The sequence below is a fragment of the Tympanuchus pallidicinctus genome, unplaced genomic scaffold, assembly GCF_026119805.1.
Source record: "Tympanuchus pallidicinctus isolate F22 unplaced genomic scaffold, pur_lepc_1.0 scaffold39, whole genome shotgun sequence".
Lineage (NCBI taxonomy): Eukaryota > Metazoa > Chordata > Aves > Galliformes > Phasianidae > Tympanuchus > Tympanuchus pallidicinctus.
Genome location: NW_026294757.1, coordinates 1,291,054 through 1,306,942, shown reverse-complemented (window position 1 = coordinate 1,306,942; position 15,889 = coordinate 1,291,054). Strand labels below are relative to the sequence as shown.

General features: G+C 61.0%; 1 protein-coding gene across 10 annotated transcripts in view; it reads right to left on the bottom strand.

Moving 5' to 3' along the window:
• Positions 1 to 14,968, bottom strand: part of SRCIN1 (SRC kinase signaling inhibitor 1) — a 39,408-nt gene extending 24,440 nt beyond the window's left edge. For 2 of the 10 annotated variants that reach the window (XM_052700223.1, XM_052700224.1), the window contains exons 1-3: positions 14,346 to 14,965; positions 13,965 to 14,113; positions 5,804 to 6,086 (exon numbers count right to left, since the gene is read on the bottom strand). In XM_052700223.1, coding sequence (XP_052556183.1) covers positions 5,804 to 6,086; positions 13,965 to 14,070 — 389 coding nt within the window. In that variant the 5' untranslated portion in view covers positions 14,071 to 14,113; positions 14,346 to 14,965. Of the gene's footprint in view, positions 1 to 915; positions 1,146 to 3,118; positions 3,254 to 5,802; positions 6,087 to 13,964; positions 14,114 to 14,345 lie in introns of those variants that run through there. The other 8 variants (XM_052700222.1, XM_052700230.1, XM_052700229.1 and 5 more) reach the window with 8 other exon arrangements.
• Between the last annotated feature and the right edge of the window lie 921 nt (positions 14,969 to 15,889).

Genomic DNA, 15,889 nt, shown 5'->3' with positions numbered 1-15,889 from the left:
GCAGTGATTTTCCCCATCCCCAATATTGCTGATCCTATCTCACAGCAGCAGCATTTTATTTATTATTTTAGGATGACTGGACAGGCTTATCACAAAGCCCATCCATTACATCCCAGCCACATCCAGCTCATCTGAACCCCTCCCCTGTGCCAGGGCAGCAGGTGGGGAATGTTCTGGAAGCGACCACAGGCACCCAGACTGCCCCACAGCCACAGCTCCGTGACCTCAAAGTGATGCTGACGGTCACAGAGCACAAAACCCAAATCCTTGCCCAAGCAGAACCAGGAGGGCACCTCTGCAGGTGGCTGCATGGCTCAGTGCTGAGCCGTTGTGCACAGGAGCAACCATTGGGTTGCAAGGTCTGAAGGGAGGGGGGGAAAGGGAAAGGAGGGGGGGGGTCACCCCATGCTGGCCCAGAGCAACCGATCTGCCATGCTCTGAGGGCAGAGATCCGCACAGGCACCTCAGGCTCCATCTGTCCTCGCAGGCACTGCGCCCGGTTGAGCTCATTTTCTACCAACCTGGCCTCTCCCGAAGCAAAATGCCACCCCTGTGGCAAACGCTGCGCTACGGGGACAGGGCTGGGACGGTCCCTGCGCCCTGCAGGCCGCCCTGCTGGGGGTTCGCACGAAGGGAGAGGGGAGAGGAGGAGGCCAAGGTAGAACGAAAGCGTCCCTGACTCTTCAAAAGCATCAAAGGCAGATAATGGTCTGAGAGAGGATTGGAAACGACAGCCTTGTTCCGCGCGATAAAACAGGCAGCTCGAGCCGTGCCGACGGTAGGGAGAATTACAAAGGCTGAGATTATAATTACAATGAATGTCATGTACACGGAGCTGCAAAACGAGGGACTAAGGAGGATCCGGGCCCTCCCCAACACAGCCGTGCATTTCAGGGGCAGAGAACCCATGCAAACCTCGGATCTGCTGGAACCCACGGCCACGAGGGAACCCGTGCAAGCAGCAACGCTCACAGAGCCGCACCAGCAAACGCTGCTGATGAGAGGAAAGCCAGAGCTGGGGGAACGCAGCAAAGAACATCAGACTTAAACCCACAGTCCTTGTGGAGAAAAGCTGTCCAGGGTGAATGAAATCCAAGCAAGTCACCGCTCTGACCGAGGCAGGCTGCTCCTGGTTAGCAATTATGGCGCAAATCTGTCACTGATTAACAAGGCAGCACCAACGCGTCCCTCCGAAACGGGCAGCAGCGGCATCCCAGCACGCCGTGCCGGGGGGGGGGAGGGACAGCAGCGCTCTCATTGGCTTTTTAATTAACTCATTTCCAGTTGTTGCAGTTTCTGATAGAGTCTCCCCCTCGGGCACAACGTCTTGACAAACAAAAACCTCCCCGAAATACACCGGCAAAGTGGATTGAAGCCGTTTCTCCGTGTTAAAAGTTTTTAACGCTTTTCAGCACGAGAAGAACCGAAGCCGAAGCAACGGAACGACCACGTAGAGCCGAATGCAAACAGCAACCAGAAGCAGCCAAGAGAGACACCGAGGCTGTGCATTGCAGATATCGTTATCTGAGGTCCTGTAATTATTGCAAGCCGGGCACGGCAGCACGGGGTGAGCGAGGAAGGCTCAGGGCATTGCGTGCAGCTCCTGCCTGCATCCACAGCACGGAGCCCACCGTAAGCAGCAGTTCCAGCCCTCAGCTCCCTCTGGAGCAGCTCAGGTGATGTCAGAGCAGGAACGCACTCAGGCACCACCGCGTTTGTGCTCCTGGCTCTTCCCCAAGCCCTCCCTTCTCACCACATCAATACAGAGCAAAGCAGCGACGACGGCTGTTTGCAGAAACGCACCGGCACGCAGCGACGCATCTCGGGGGGGGGGGGGGGGGGGGGGGCGGGGAGGGGAGAGCGCTGCTGAGGATAAGCCGTGCAACCCCCCCTGCTTGCAACGCAGCCTCCAAGCCTCAGGCACCCCTCCGGGACTGGGGGATCCACGGGGAGCTGCAACAGCCCCATGCAGAAAGGTGGGGGATGAGGGGGGGAGGGGATGTCACTGAGCGGGAATCCCGGTTCCATAGGGGCAGGGAGAGGTAGAGGGGGTGCTGCCCCCCCCCCCCAGCCGGGGAGCGGGGCTGGGGGTCAGGGTTTGGTGTGTGGAGGGGGGGGGGTAGGCAGGAAGCCCGGGAGAAGTTGGGCAGCTCGAATTGCGGGGTAACGATGGCAACGGCACGCGTAGGTGGACGGGCACAAAAGGGACGTGAGAGGTAAGGGAGGAAGGAGATCCGCGGGAATCCACCGGCGGCCCCGCGGGGGCAGAGCCGGGTGCGATCCTGCACAGGGGATGCGATCCGGGCAGCACCTGGAGCCGGCCCTCCTCCTTCCCACTCCCACCTCCCCGGGGGGGTCCCAGAGGCTGCTGGCACTGCGCGCCCCCCAGCAGCACCGAGGGTGCGGGGCCGTGTGATGGGCACCGGGAGGTCAGGCGGCATCGGGCCGGGAGCGCTCCGGATAGGGGGGGGTGGGGGGGGTTGGGATGACGAGCGGTGCCCCTTCGTTGTCCCCAACCCGGGGGGGGCTGCGGCCGCTGCCGCCCGCACTGCCGCATTCAGAGCCGCTCCGCAGCCGCTTCTTCCCCGCAAAATCCCCAAAGGAGCGGGGCTCAGCCCCCCCCCCACAGCCCCCTCTTTGAACGAACCGGAGAGGAACGCGCAGAGCCCGCGGGGCCGCACCGTGCGCTGCTCCTCGGCCGCTCCTCCGCCACTGCAGCGCCCGCAGCGTTCGCCCTCCGGAGGCCGAGCGGGGCCGGGGGCGATCGGCTCGCAGCTCCGCGCACCGGGACGGGGTACAGCGCGGGGGGGGGGGGGAGGGGGGGGGGGGGAGGAACGACATGAGAGGGTCCGGAGGAACGGGGGGGAAAGAGAGGAAATGGGTGAAGCAGAGCGGGATGGGGGGCGGAGAGGTAGAAAGATGGAAGGGGAAAGGGTGGAGGTGGACGATACATGGGAGAGCACCGGGAAAGGCGGAGGTGAGCGGGATGGGGGAAGGAGAGGATATAGGGAAGGGATACCGGGAGACGCTGGGAGGGAAGGGGGAGGAATGGGAAAACGGGCGGGCGGACAGACGGACGGACAGACAGACAGACAGACAGACATCACCCCCTCGGTACCTGCACCAGGTGCGCCCGCTCCGCTCCGCTCAGCCCCGACCGCCTCCGTTCCTCTCCGCGTCGCAGCGCGGCCCGGGGGCGGGCGGGGCCCGGGAGCGCAGCGCTGCGCGGAGCAGCGACCGCCGCCACCGCCTCCTCCGCCGCTGCTGCGGCCTCCGCTCCGGCCCCGCCGCCCGCCCCTCCCGCGGGGTGCGGTTTCCATGACAACCGCGACTCCACCTGTCGCGGGGCCGCCACGCGGCGGTGCGCGCTCCCGGAGGAGGAGGAGGAGCGCGCGTGCACGTGGAGGCGCGCACACAAACACACACACACGTGTGCCCGCACCTGTGCGCACGCACGCGCGCTTGCGGCTGCGCGCACACGCAGGCATGCATGCACGCGCGCTCATGCACGCGCACCCATGCTTGTAAACCCCCCCCCCCATCCCTGTGCTCCCATCGCGGCGCTGCTGCGTTCGTTTCCCTCTGCTACGATTTTTGCTCTCCAAAAGACCCCGCAGCCGCAGGGCTGTGTGCGAATCGGGACCCCCGGAGGGGAGGGGGGAAGGGGGGGGAAGGGGGGGGATGGTGCTTGGGGAGCGCTGGGGATGCACGCATCTGCACGGGTTGGGGGTTATCGGTTCCAAAGTGAAGCAGCAGCGCTGCAGATCTGCGCGTCTCCCACCCCCTGCTGTTGCTGTACCCATCGAACAAACGTTTTCCTACGCGGGTTTTACAGCAGCCGCCACCTCGCACCCCTCCGCAGCGCCCCGTGGGTGATGGTTCCATTACAGGGCCGTACCACGATGTCACCTAAAGGTTTACACCCAGGTTCCCACTGTTTTTATTCTCATCCTCCCATCTCGCTGGAAACGCACGGCCCTCCGCCCCGCAGCCATTCCCAAGCACAGAGGATGCTCCAAACCCCAAAGTTTCTCACTTGCTTTCTAAAATCCTCTAAAGCCTCCCAACCCTGAGCCAACACCGGGCAGATTTGCTTTCCCCAGCTGCTGCCTTAAGGAAAAAAAGAAGTCTTTAATCCACTGTAATAACGAGGGGAAGACTCCTGGTTAATTACTGAGAGGTAAACGACAAACATCGCTGCAGAGCAGAAGGGGTGGCTGCACACCTTGCACCTCGTGCTCACCCTGCTCAGGTTGCACCAGCACCCAGCATCGCTTCTGCACGGAGAGAGAGAGGAGCGGGGTGCACTTTGCTGCAAGGAAAACTCTCAAAGCAGCCCTCAGCTCCTTGCAACCTCTGCCAACAGCTGGAGGCTGCAACGCACTGCAGGGCTGCGCTGCTCCCCTTTGCATCCAGCCCTGAACCAACGACCTTTTGCACGGAGAGGGGCTGCGTTGGGGGACCCCCCGGTGCTGCCCTGCCAGCCCCACAAAGCCAGGATAGGGGCTGCAGTGTGGGAGCTGCTGCTTTTCCTTATGCAGCTCGATTTCTTTCTCTGTTTCTTTCTGCTGAGACAGTCTGGGAGCTGTTGCCTTCACCCCACGGGGAGGTGTCTAGTTGGAGATGATATAGGATTTCTTCCTGCAGCTGCTCCTTGCTCGCCCTCTCCTGTGCTTTATTTTCCATATAAATGATAGTTTTGGTAGGAACGTGTGGCTGGGGGTCACTCCTCCCCACTGCCACACGGTGGGGGCATGAAATCTGGTGTCTCTTCTGCAGATCCCCGCCGCCTTTGGGCCCTGGGGGAGAATGGAATCCCTGGGAACCCACAGCCAAGGGACATCCCTGCAGGGATGTGGGCACCGAACCTGATAGCACTGAACTGTGGGAGCACCGAACACAGGGAATCCTGAGCTCTGAGAGCACCTGACCCTTGTGCAGCCCCTGCCCTGCACAGTACTGTGCTGTGCACTGGGACAGAGCCTCAGCCCCTTGCTGCCTCACAGCCCTGCCCTTCCCTGCCCTCTCCCAGGCAGAATGGGAGACCCCCGTCCCAGGAGGCGCCCCACGTCGCCCTGGCTCTGAGCATCCGCATCCCCCTCAGGTCAGGTCTGCCCGCGGCTGAGCACCAACCTCCCCCATTTGCAACAGGAAGCTGCAGAGAGCAGGATTGGGGTCCCCACTATGTCAGCCCCCCCCTCCTTCACCCATCTTCAGCAGGGTGAAGACACACAGCTCATGACTGGCACACCAACCGCTCCACCTGCGTGCACGGAGATGCTGTGCACACATCTTTCATCTCAGCCAAGGAAAAAAAATCTACCTGGAGACCCCCAGCCTGTGTGAGAATCACAGAATGGCAAAGGTTGGAAGGGATCTCAAGGATCATGAATCTCCAACCCCCTGCCACACGCAGGGCCACCAACCTCCCCATTTAATTTCAGCTCAGGCTGCCCAGGGCCCCATCCAACCTGGCCTTGAACACCTCCAGGGATGGACGGGGCATCACAGCCTCTCTGGGCAGCTGTTCCAGCACCTCAATAAAGAGCTTCCTCCTGACATCCAACCTCAATCTGCCCTCCCTCAACTTCAAACCATTTCCCCTCGTCCTGCTGTTATCAACCCTTTCCAAGAGTTGACTCCCCTCCCCTCTGCAGGCTCCCTTTAGGTACTGAAACACTGCAATGAGGTCAACGAGAAGGGCTGCTCCTGCCCATGCCGTGCCCCCTATGAGCCCCCCCACTTCTCCAAATGAGGAGGGTCCTGTTCTCCCCCTTCTCCCCCCAGTCAAACACCCCTTACCTGATCCCGCATGCGCTCCTGCTGCCCACGCAGCGCCAGCGCGTGCTGCGGGTATTTATTCTTCAGGTGGTCCATGAAGGCGTCCCGTTTGCGTTCCATCTCCGACTTCTGGAGGCCGGTGAGGGCCTCGAGGCTCTGGGCGGCGATGACGGTGTGCCGGCGCTCCGAGGTGTGCACCAAGCCTACGTTGGAGAAGCGCCGCGTGCCGTTGCCCAAAGTGCGGTACTCCCGCGGGTACTCGGCATCGTCGGCCGAGATCATGTGGGCGCTGGTCCTGTCGGGATCTGCACGGGGAGGGAGAGCAGAACGGGGTGAGGGGGAGCCCCCTGGTGGGTTTGGGGATGCTGCGGTGTGGGGACGGGGGCGAGGGGTGGTGTTAAATGTGGCTGAGCCCGGCCGGGTGTGGGGTCATCCCTTGGTGGGATGCAAGCGGTGGGGGTGGGAGGGGTGCAGGGTTTTGTCCCGCTGTGATGGTGGGGGTGATGAGGGCAGGGGGTTCAGGCAGGGCTGGGGGCTACGGGGGGGACTGAGGGGCCGGGTGCTACCAAGACCCCAATATTTGGGCTGAAACATGGAATGAACAGCGCTAGGGTACCAAAACGGCACAGACGAGACACAGGAGCCGGGCACCGTCCTGCGGCACAGACAGACAGAGGGACACAGACACACGGACAGACCAAAAAAGAAAATGAAAGGTGGGCTGGGGGAGGCTTGCATCGTCCCATCAGTGCTGCACCGTGCTGCTGCCTGTGGCCGGGGACCCCCCAGAGCCATTCCAGCCCTCGCAGAGCTCAACAGCGGATGCTGGCAGCGCTCATCCCTTCACCACCACAGCCATTCATCAGCATCACGCCATGACTTTAATCCCCGGGGAAGCCGTGCCGACTGCTCACACACCACGAGTGTAACTCATGCCTGGAAGTCCCTGCCTGCTGCCAAAACCCATCACCAACACAGTGAGTGCGGAGCGCCCAACCCCGTGGCACTCAGCCCCATCCGTCCCAGTGCTGCTGCTGAGCTCGGGGACCTCGTGCTGCCCAGCCCACGTCACCCCACGACCACCAGCTCCAACTGTTTGGCAACCTGCAGCGCTCCTGCTGCGGGAATTCACCACCGTGAGGCTTTCCTTTCACTCCCGTTTAACCTTGATTCATTATTCATCTCCTTCCTTTTCCCCCTTCCTTCCCGCTAAGCGAATCATAGAGAGCTTTTCCTTTTCCCTTAATTATTTATCAGCCCAACATATCAGCTTTATAACGAGCGATTGTGTTATTAATGTGGGACAGGATTTCTGTCTGCGCTGCCGACGCCACTCGGCTGCTCAAGGTCATACGGAGGGGTTTGCTGTGCGTTGGGTGATTGTGGGAATACAAGAGAAACTGCTCAGAGCAGAAGCTGTGGAGCAAGATAAACGGCAGGTGGTGACATCAGTGCAGCCCCCAGCAAAAGCTTTGGGGTCATCAAAGCCTTGGGGACACCAAAGCCTTGCGTCACCAAAGCCCTGGGACACCAAAGCCCTGGGACACCAAAGCCCTGGGACACCCTTCCTTGCATTGACAGCAGAATCTGAGCAAGCACTGCAACTCCTGATCCATCCCAGCACAGCTCAGCCCAGTCCCCGTGTCATCCCTGCACTGTGATGGTGTGCAAAAAGCACATGGGTGGATGGATGATGTCACCATGGAGGTGACAGCTGGGTATGGAGCTACCTGTGTGCATCTCTCCCTTTGTGTGACAGCCCCCAAACCACGCTGCTCGCTGTGGGGCTGCTATGGGGCTGCAAGGCCCTCCTGCCCTCAGCTGGTCACAGAGTGCTTGTCTGGGGGGCAGAGCAGTGGAGATGCGCAGGGGCTGCACTCAGAACCCAGTGCCCAGAACTCAGCACCCAGAATCCAGAACCCAGCATCCAAAACCCAGCACCCAGAACCCTGTATCCAGAACCCAGCAGCCAGAATCCAGCATTTGGCACCCAGAATCCAGAGCCCAACACCCAGAACTCAGCACCCAGAATCGAACATCCAGAACCAGCACCCAGAACTCAGCTTCCAGAACCCAGAACCCCATATCTAGAACCCAGTACCCAGAATCAAGCATCCAGTACCCAATATCCAGAACCCAGCATCCAAAACCCAGCACCCAGAACACTGTATCCAGAACCCAACAGCCAGAACCCAGCAGCCAGAACCCAGCAGCCAGAACCCAGAATCCAGAACCCAGCACCCAGAATCAAGCATGCAGAACCCAACACCCAGAACCCAGCATCCAAAACCCAGCACTCAGAACCCTGCATCCAGACCCCAACAGCCAGAATCCAGCACTTGGCACCCAGAATCCAGAACCCAACACCCAGAACTCAGCACCCAGAATCGAGCATCCAGAACCAGCGCCCAGAACTCAGCTTCCAGAACTCAGAACTCAGCATCCAGAACTCAGCACCCAACATCCAGAACCCAGGACCCTGTATCTAGAACCCAGCACCCAGAATCGAGCATCCAGAACCCAACAGCCAGAATCCAGCACTCGGCACCCAGAATCTGGAACCCAACACCCAGAACTCAGCACCCAGAATCGAACATCCAGAAGCAGCACCCAGAACTCAGCTTCCAGAACAGCACCCAGCATCCAGAACCCAGAATCCTGTATCCAGAACCCAACACCCCGAACCCAGCACCCAGAACCCAACACCCAGAGCTCAGCACCCAAAACTCAGCTTCCAGAACAGCACCCACCATCACAGAACCCAGAGCCCAGCACCCATGGCAGCCACCCTCCTGACTCTTTCCCACCCCCCTCCCGGTGCTGAGCCTCACATCAGCATGCAGCTCCCTGCTCCTTGATTACACGCTCCGGGAGCGGAACGCGCCACCTCGCTGTCTCTCTGCGACTGCTAAAGAGGATGATTTGAAAAGCCCTGCACAATCAGCACCGGGTCAGAGCAGAGCTGGGAGCCGACGGGGGCTCTTCCACCTCTGAGCATCCGCTCCTGAACTCCTCTCTGGGCTCCAGCAAGAACACGAGCATCCCGAAAGAGGAGATGCAGACCCCCGCTTCACCCCTCTGATTCCATCAGTGGGAAGGGATGAGCATCTTCCAGATGTGCTCCCACAGCAGCCAGAATCCAATGGGAAATCCTGGAAATCTCCCTCCGGGCAGCAAGGATCATCCATCCATCCTCCTTACCGGGTGCTGTGGATGGGAGAGGAGCCCCAAATCCTGCCCTGCGCCCCGTGAGAGTCACAGCGGGGTGGGCATCCAGCAGGGTGGTCCGCTCTGATTCCCCCCCCCCCTCCCCTGCCAGCAGTGTGGCGGGGGTTTATCAGAAAAAGGATCTTTCAAACACAGTTTATTACTGCAGTTTCATAAATCTTCATGAAGCAGCCGAGCTCACGCGGGCCGTGAAAGCCGTGACAGTTAGCAGAGCATGAAAAATAGTCCGAGAAAGCAATTGTACCAAACGGGGAGAGGGGAGGGGAAGCAGAGATTACGTTTGGGGAGAAAGGGAGGCGGAAGAACAGAAGCCCTTGGAGCTACGCAGCTCCACACAGCCGGCCATTAGGGCAGCCGGGAGATGCGCTCGCCTTCCCCGCAACGCCGCAGCCGCTGAGCTGCAAAGTGCTGCTGTGTGCAGCACGTGAGGACACGGCCTGGAGAGCCCCGTGCTGCAGTAACCCCTTCTCTGCCACGCTGCTGCAAGGCACCGGGATGCAGCCATAGGGGAAGGGCAACAGGAGGTGATGCTCGTGGGGATGCGCTCAGCTTGATTTGAGCCAGGACCTATCGGAGGAGGGGGGGGGAGGGAATGAAGGGCTGTGCTGTGCTCAGCCAAGCAGCTGTGTTAGGATGGGGCAGTGGGGTAAGGTGAGCTGTGCTATGGGACCTGATGAACACAGCCAAGGTGTGACGCTGGGTGCTGGTGTCCCACGGAGCACGAAGCTCAGGGCACAGCTCTGTCCAGGATGCACTCTGGCTTCTCTCCAGCAGTCATTCCTTGCCTGGCATTTTGCTGTCAGAAGGGACACCCCCCCACAGCAACCCTTGGTCCCCGTTTGGCACCCACTGAGCTTCAGCCCCAAGCTGTGCCTGGTGGGAACTCCTCTGAATGGCTGGGGGCTGCAGGGGGGGGCTCAGCAGCAGCTCACCCAGTGCCAAAGCGTGAGACGAGGGTTCTCTACGCCCATGTGGCACAGCTCGGTGGGGCTGTCCCAGCACATGAACATCACAGCAGGAGCACTGCATGCCCTCCCCCTGCCTCCCAGCAGCCTCGTGCAGAGCAATACGAGGAGCGAAAGCTCACAGACGGCTGTGCTGAAAGCTTCCGTGTGATCTGCTCACTCCTGGGTTGATGGAGACCCAGCGTGGGGCAGAGAGTGCCCACCCCAATACAACCCCTGCCCGTGGCACAGCGGTGGTAATGCCACCCCCCCCCATCCCCAGGGGTCTCCCCCACAACACAGAGCCTTTCTCTCTCCATTAAAGAGGATCCAAGGGAGACAAAAAACACCAACCACTGATCGCTTCATAGGGAAGTTCCCAGCCCCACTCCACTGGGACCATGCCAGGATGCCAGGACACCCCACGGGCTGGCAGCTCTCGGTGCCCCCAATGCCGGATGTGTCCCTGCAGACCCAGCCCTGCCTGTCCCCAGCCATGATGTGCCCTGGCCACCGCAGCTGCCAAGAAGGCAGGAAGCAGCACAGGATCCATCCGGGCACATAGGGGTACGTTGGTGGCAGCCGTGCCCCATCTCAGGCTGGCACCCAGCCCTGGGCTTTGCTCTGAAAGCGGGGACACGAGCGGCTCAGTTCCCATGTCTCAAATCATGTCTCAACACAGAGAGCCCATCTGGCCCGGCCCCACGAAAAGCAGCAGCTCCTTCCCACCCCTCTGGGTGTCATCACACCCACACACACAGAAAGGGAAGCGAGGTCACCCCGCTCCCCCAGCCACGAGCTCCGTGCCGGGTACCAGCAGCACCGACTCATCCATCATCAGGGCCGTGAGTTGGGCTATGGGCACACAGCCCCCTGCAGCCCCCAGCCCTTTCCACAGCCACCCTCCCAGCCCTCCTTTTTCCTGCGCTGTCTCGTTGGCTCAGCATCTCCCCTCGAGCTGCTCCCATCCTCGTCCCAGCGCTCCTCACGGAGCTGCCTTTGCTTTGGTGGAGGGGGGAAATGAGCACGGAGGGTGAGCTCACAGAGGATGCGCGATGCACGAGGATGAGTCACGGCCAGCAGAGCTGGGCAAAGCTGCCTTCTGCTGCCAGCTTCCTCCCTGACCCCTGGCAGTGGGCCGGAGCTGGCGGCATCCCCTGAGCAGCGTTGCCTGGGGAAGTGGGGAGGGGCTGGGGGAGATGCCAGCAGTTCAGGAACTGGATTAAAATACAGCAGGGGTGGCACGGCACAAACACACAGTGTGTGGTGGCCTCCTCTCTCACCCACGTGGCAGCAGATCCAGGCAGTGCAGCGAGGATGGGATGAGCCCATGTGGCTGCAGCCAGATCGCAGCCTGGGGGGATGCCCTCAGATCTGAGGGGGAAACTGAGGCATAGGACTGCAGAGGGAATGGCCCAATCCAGAGGGGGCAAACGCAGGGCATGGCTGCCAGCAGGGATACGGAGATGTGGAGGGGTCAAACCCCAGGTGGGAAACAGTGGAAAGCACAGGCAGAGGCACTTGGTTTGGATGTACATCTCCTGAAAGGACCCCGAGCTTCCCAGCAGCCGGCAGCTCTGTCTCACTCCCACCGCTATGCTGAGCCAGGCGTGGGGCAGTGACTCACTGCGTCGTGCAGCAAAGCGCTGCCAAACCCCTTCTCCACACAGAGATCCCATGCACAGCCTGGGGAGAGGCAGCACGGGGATGAACCCGAGGTTGTGAAGGACCTGAGAGCGCAAAACCCTGCAGAGCTGCTGTCTCCATCACCCTTTTGCATCTGTACCACTGCAGGAGTGCTGCAGCGTGGGTCCCACCGCTCCGACTTGAGCTGCTCAGGCAAATTGCTCTGGAAATCAATTCCAATCTATCAGGCATCAGGAAAGCGATGAACTGCCCCTCAAGACACCAAATCGATGCTTCCTCTTAGGCCAGAGCAGAGCAGGGGGTGGGGAGCGGGGGGCCGGGGTCCTGCTGCAATAGGACAGAAGGAAACAGCCCACCTGGTTGGAGGGAAATGGCCCCAAAATGAGGGCAGGGGTAAGGCAGGCAGCTCCCACCCCATCTGTGCCCCACCTGGCAGCAGCACATCCCTGCCCTCCTGCCCAGCACCCCCCTTTCCCAGCAGTGGCTTTTAGGTACAGAAGGAGAAAGGGAAAAGGAGGAAGGAGGGAATCCCAAACGGCATGGGCTGCTCGGAGCAGACCTGCAGAGAAGCAGTGCTCCCCATAGGGAACCAGTGGGAGATGCGAGACCTCGGCTGAGCCCCGTGGTCAGGGTTTGGGGTGATGCCTTGCTGGCTTTGGAGGCAGGCAGGGGCACGAGCCAGGGAGGAGAAGGGGCTGGAGGGAAACACGACAGATCAAAAATCAATTCCTACTCCTTCCTCTAATGAGACACCGAGCGAAGTCGCTGAGCAGAGCAAGGCCACCTTGATTGCTTCGGTGAGAGCAGAAATGAGGATCAGCAGCACACGGGTAGCAAAGAGGTGGCAGCTCCAGGACATGGCAGTGCCTGGTGTCACCCATCCCAGTGCAGCAGGATGGCTGCAGGACCCCCCTGTGCTGGGTGACAGCCAAGAGCAGGGTGCTGTGCTGCATGGGGATGCACCCTTGTCCCGCAGATGGGAAGGGCAGCATTGTCATTCCAGCTTGGAAATAGAGGGGCAGGATTTGACCGGAGAGCTTGCAGCCAAAGGTGGAAAAGAAATGCGACAGGTTGCTGTAAGAGGGAAGCAAAATGATGGGACAAAAGCCCTGTGAAGGGGAGCGTGGGCCGTGCACTGCACCAGCCCTGGGGTTGTGCAGAATGCACTCAGTGCAGTTTGTCAGGCAAGTTAATCACTTCCTCTAATCTGCTGCCATTAGTGCAGTCATGCTAACTGCTCTCCTCGCTGATGGGAGGCCGGAGCTGCCTGACAGGAGCTTCGATGGCACGCTACACCTCATCAAAAGCAAATCCATCTGGAAGAGCACAGCGGGAACAAGGTGGGGGGTGGTTGGGGGGAGGGGGGGCTGCCCCTCCTGCTCTCCTGCAGGGAAGCAGAGCTCTGGATGGTGCCACAAAGGGGAAAAACTCAAATCAAACCCAAAGCTCCCCCAGTCCTTGCCTGAGAGGCTGGGAGCAGAGCCTTGGGGCAGAGCTCTGAGCACTTGGGGGGAGATAAGGGGGGGGATAAGAGCCTGGCACAGCTCCTGTGCTGGCACGAGGGCACGCAGCTCCTTCGAGGAGTTGGCTCCTGCTGTGATCAGTGCTGGCAGCAATGCAGCCCAAAGCCCAGCCGTGCCCAGAGCACCACGTGGGAAATGGGCATTTGGGGATCCTGTGCTGCTTTGCACAGAGCTGGGGTGGTGCTGCACGGAGGGGGGGGAGGATGCCGGGGAAGCTATTTCTGTGTTATGGAGGGGCTTGAGAGCAATGCTCCAGACGGGGAGGGGAGGACAGCCCCTTTTTATAAGCATGCAGGTAGCACGTAGGTGGTTGGTCACAGCCTGCTCTGCCAGCCCGGTTAGTCACAGCGAGCTACAAGTCAAAAAGGCTGGGAAAAACACACAGATCTACGCCTAAAGCCTTGTAGGTGCCAGAAAGGGCGCCCATCATCCGAATAACCGGGGCAGCCGTGCCAGAACAGAGCCCTGGGCACACGGAGGGACGCAGCCGGGCCACGTCCTGCTGCCAGAGCTCCCCACGGGGCTCCCCAGATCCACCACCAACCCCCAGCACACCACGTCCAGCCACGGGACGAAGGCATCGCAGCGTCCCTCCAGGAGCATCCTCACATCCCGCAGCAGATGCCGCCCATCCCTCCTCCATCCCCAACCCGGAGCAGAGCCGCATCTCTCCGAGTCCTTTCCACCAGCGCCCGCCCGCGGCTGCCCAAACATCGCGGTGTAGTCAAGCAAAAGGAGGGCACAGCAGCTGCCTGCAGCACCCGGCATCCCGCCCGGCCCATCCCAGCATCGCCTCCGGGCACACATCCCCCCATTCCCCCTCCACGTCCCCAATCCGTACCCACGAGCAGCGATGGCAGCCTGCGGTCCCCGGGCTCCGAGGCTCTGTCCCGCTCCCGCAGCCGAGGGGAAGCGCCCGAGGGAAGCTTCGCCCAGCGAGGAAGCATGGTGACACCCGGGCAGGGAGGAACCGGGAGACGGCTCCAAAATCTGTGCGACAAACACACGCATCGTACGGCATATGTTTAAAGCGAATCCAAACCCGCTTTTACTAATCGCTCGGCGTTTCAAGCAACACGTCGTCTCTGTCAGGTTAAATCTAGGGAGGCTCGCGTTAGCTGCTCGCGTTAATTAAATACAGGAGCGGCTCATTACGAAACGCGCACGCGGAGAAGGAGAGCAGCGGGTTGCGCCGTCACCAAACCCCGTTCACGGCACTGACCTCGAGGAGCAGCGCGCAGCCACCGCTCGGCACCGCCGCGTCACATCGGCGCGATGGAGAGGAGCGGCCGCGGTGTCACCGATCCCGCACAGCGCTCAGCTGCCACCACGCCGCCGTCCCCGCCGCTCCCCGCTGCTGTCCCCGCTCCATTTCGGTGGCTAAAAATCGCTGCTCCGCTTTCGGTGCCAGCGGCCATCGCATCCTCCCCGGCTCCGTGCCAGCGCTGCGCTCACATCCTCTCTCCCGGCCCGGGAATTTGCCCCCCTGCCCGGCTCGGTTCCTCTTCTCCCTCTGTCTCTCTTGCTCTCTTTTCTGGCTCTTCAAAGCTCCCCGTGGGTCTCTGGGTATTATTATTATTTTTTATTTTTTTTTTCCTCTCGAAATGTCAGCGTGCCCCCTCAGATGCATCACATGGGCTGCAGCCAGCAGCCACTGCACATCCGTGCACAGCGCCGACGCCGTCAGCCCATGGGATGCCCCTCCCTGCTCGCAGGGTCTGCACGGGGGGGACGCCAGCAGAGCCCCCAGCAGCCACCGAGCAGCGGCCGAACACTGATTACCGGTGATTAAAGGCAGAGCCCTGCAGCCCCCAGGCAGCTCCAGCACCAGCCGTTCCTCAAAGCCGCCTTCGCCGCCTGCCAGAGCGCGAAGCATCCAGCAGCAAACGCTCTGCCCCCAGCGCTGCTGCCAGCAGCCCTCCCGGCGCGGATCTGACACCCACCCGTGGGCACCGTGAGGATCAGCCCGTGGAAACCAACCCCGGGCTGCTGCCCACTGTCACACGGCTGTGTTCTGCACAGCCCCCGGGCAGCCGTCATACGTGGCATTGCTCCCGACCTCCACAGCGGGGACGTGGGGGGGATGTGGCAGCCAGCAGCACGTGCACACGGGACCAGAGCTGGGCAGCATCCCCCCCCAGCTGCTCCCTGCTTTCCTCCCATCTCATGGCTTTTCCAGGGCACAGCAGCTGCTTTCCAAACTCACCCTTTTTCCTCCTTTCCCCCCCCTTCCCGGTGTTTCTCCCCATCGCTCCTGGTGCATTTCAGCATCCTGAAGGCTCTCATGAACTTCTAATTGCTCACGCCTTTAAAGTCCGTCCCACGCAACCCGAGAGGTAAAACCAGCTGCTGGGGGCTACAGCACCCAGGAAACCCTTCACCAAAGACACAAAGTGGGGTTTTATCCCATTTGGGAGATAGGGAAACTGAGGTGTGAACGGAGGGTGCAGCACCGCACAGAGCCTTGGCAGAACCAGGTGTGAGAATCCCAGGCTCTGGGATGAGATACTGCCTCCATCTCAGGGGGTCCTGCTGCCCCCTTCCTATGGGGAAGTGTCCTGGACACGGTGCAGAGACACAAAGCTGAAGGTGTGGGGGCACCAGGAGGGTGCAGAGATGGGAGGATGCTGTGCTGGAAAGTCAAACGTGGTCAGTGCTTGCAGCAAGGATTAATTGTCCTTCCCACTGATCCCTGAATCCTGGCTTGCACCCACAGCCGTGCTGCAGGGAGGGCCAGAGGAAGGGGTGACCTTTGAATTCTGATTG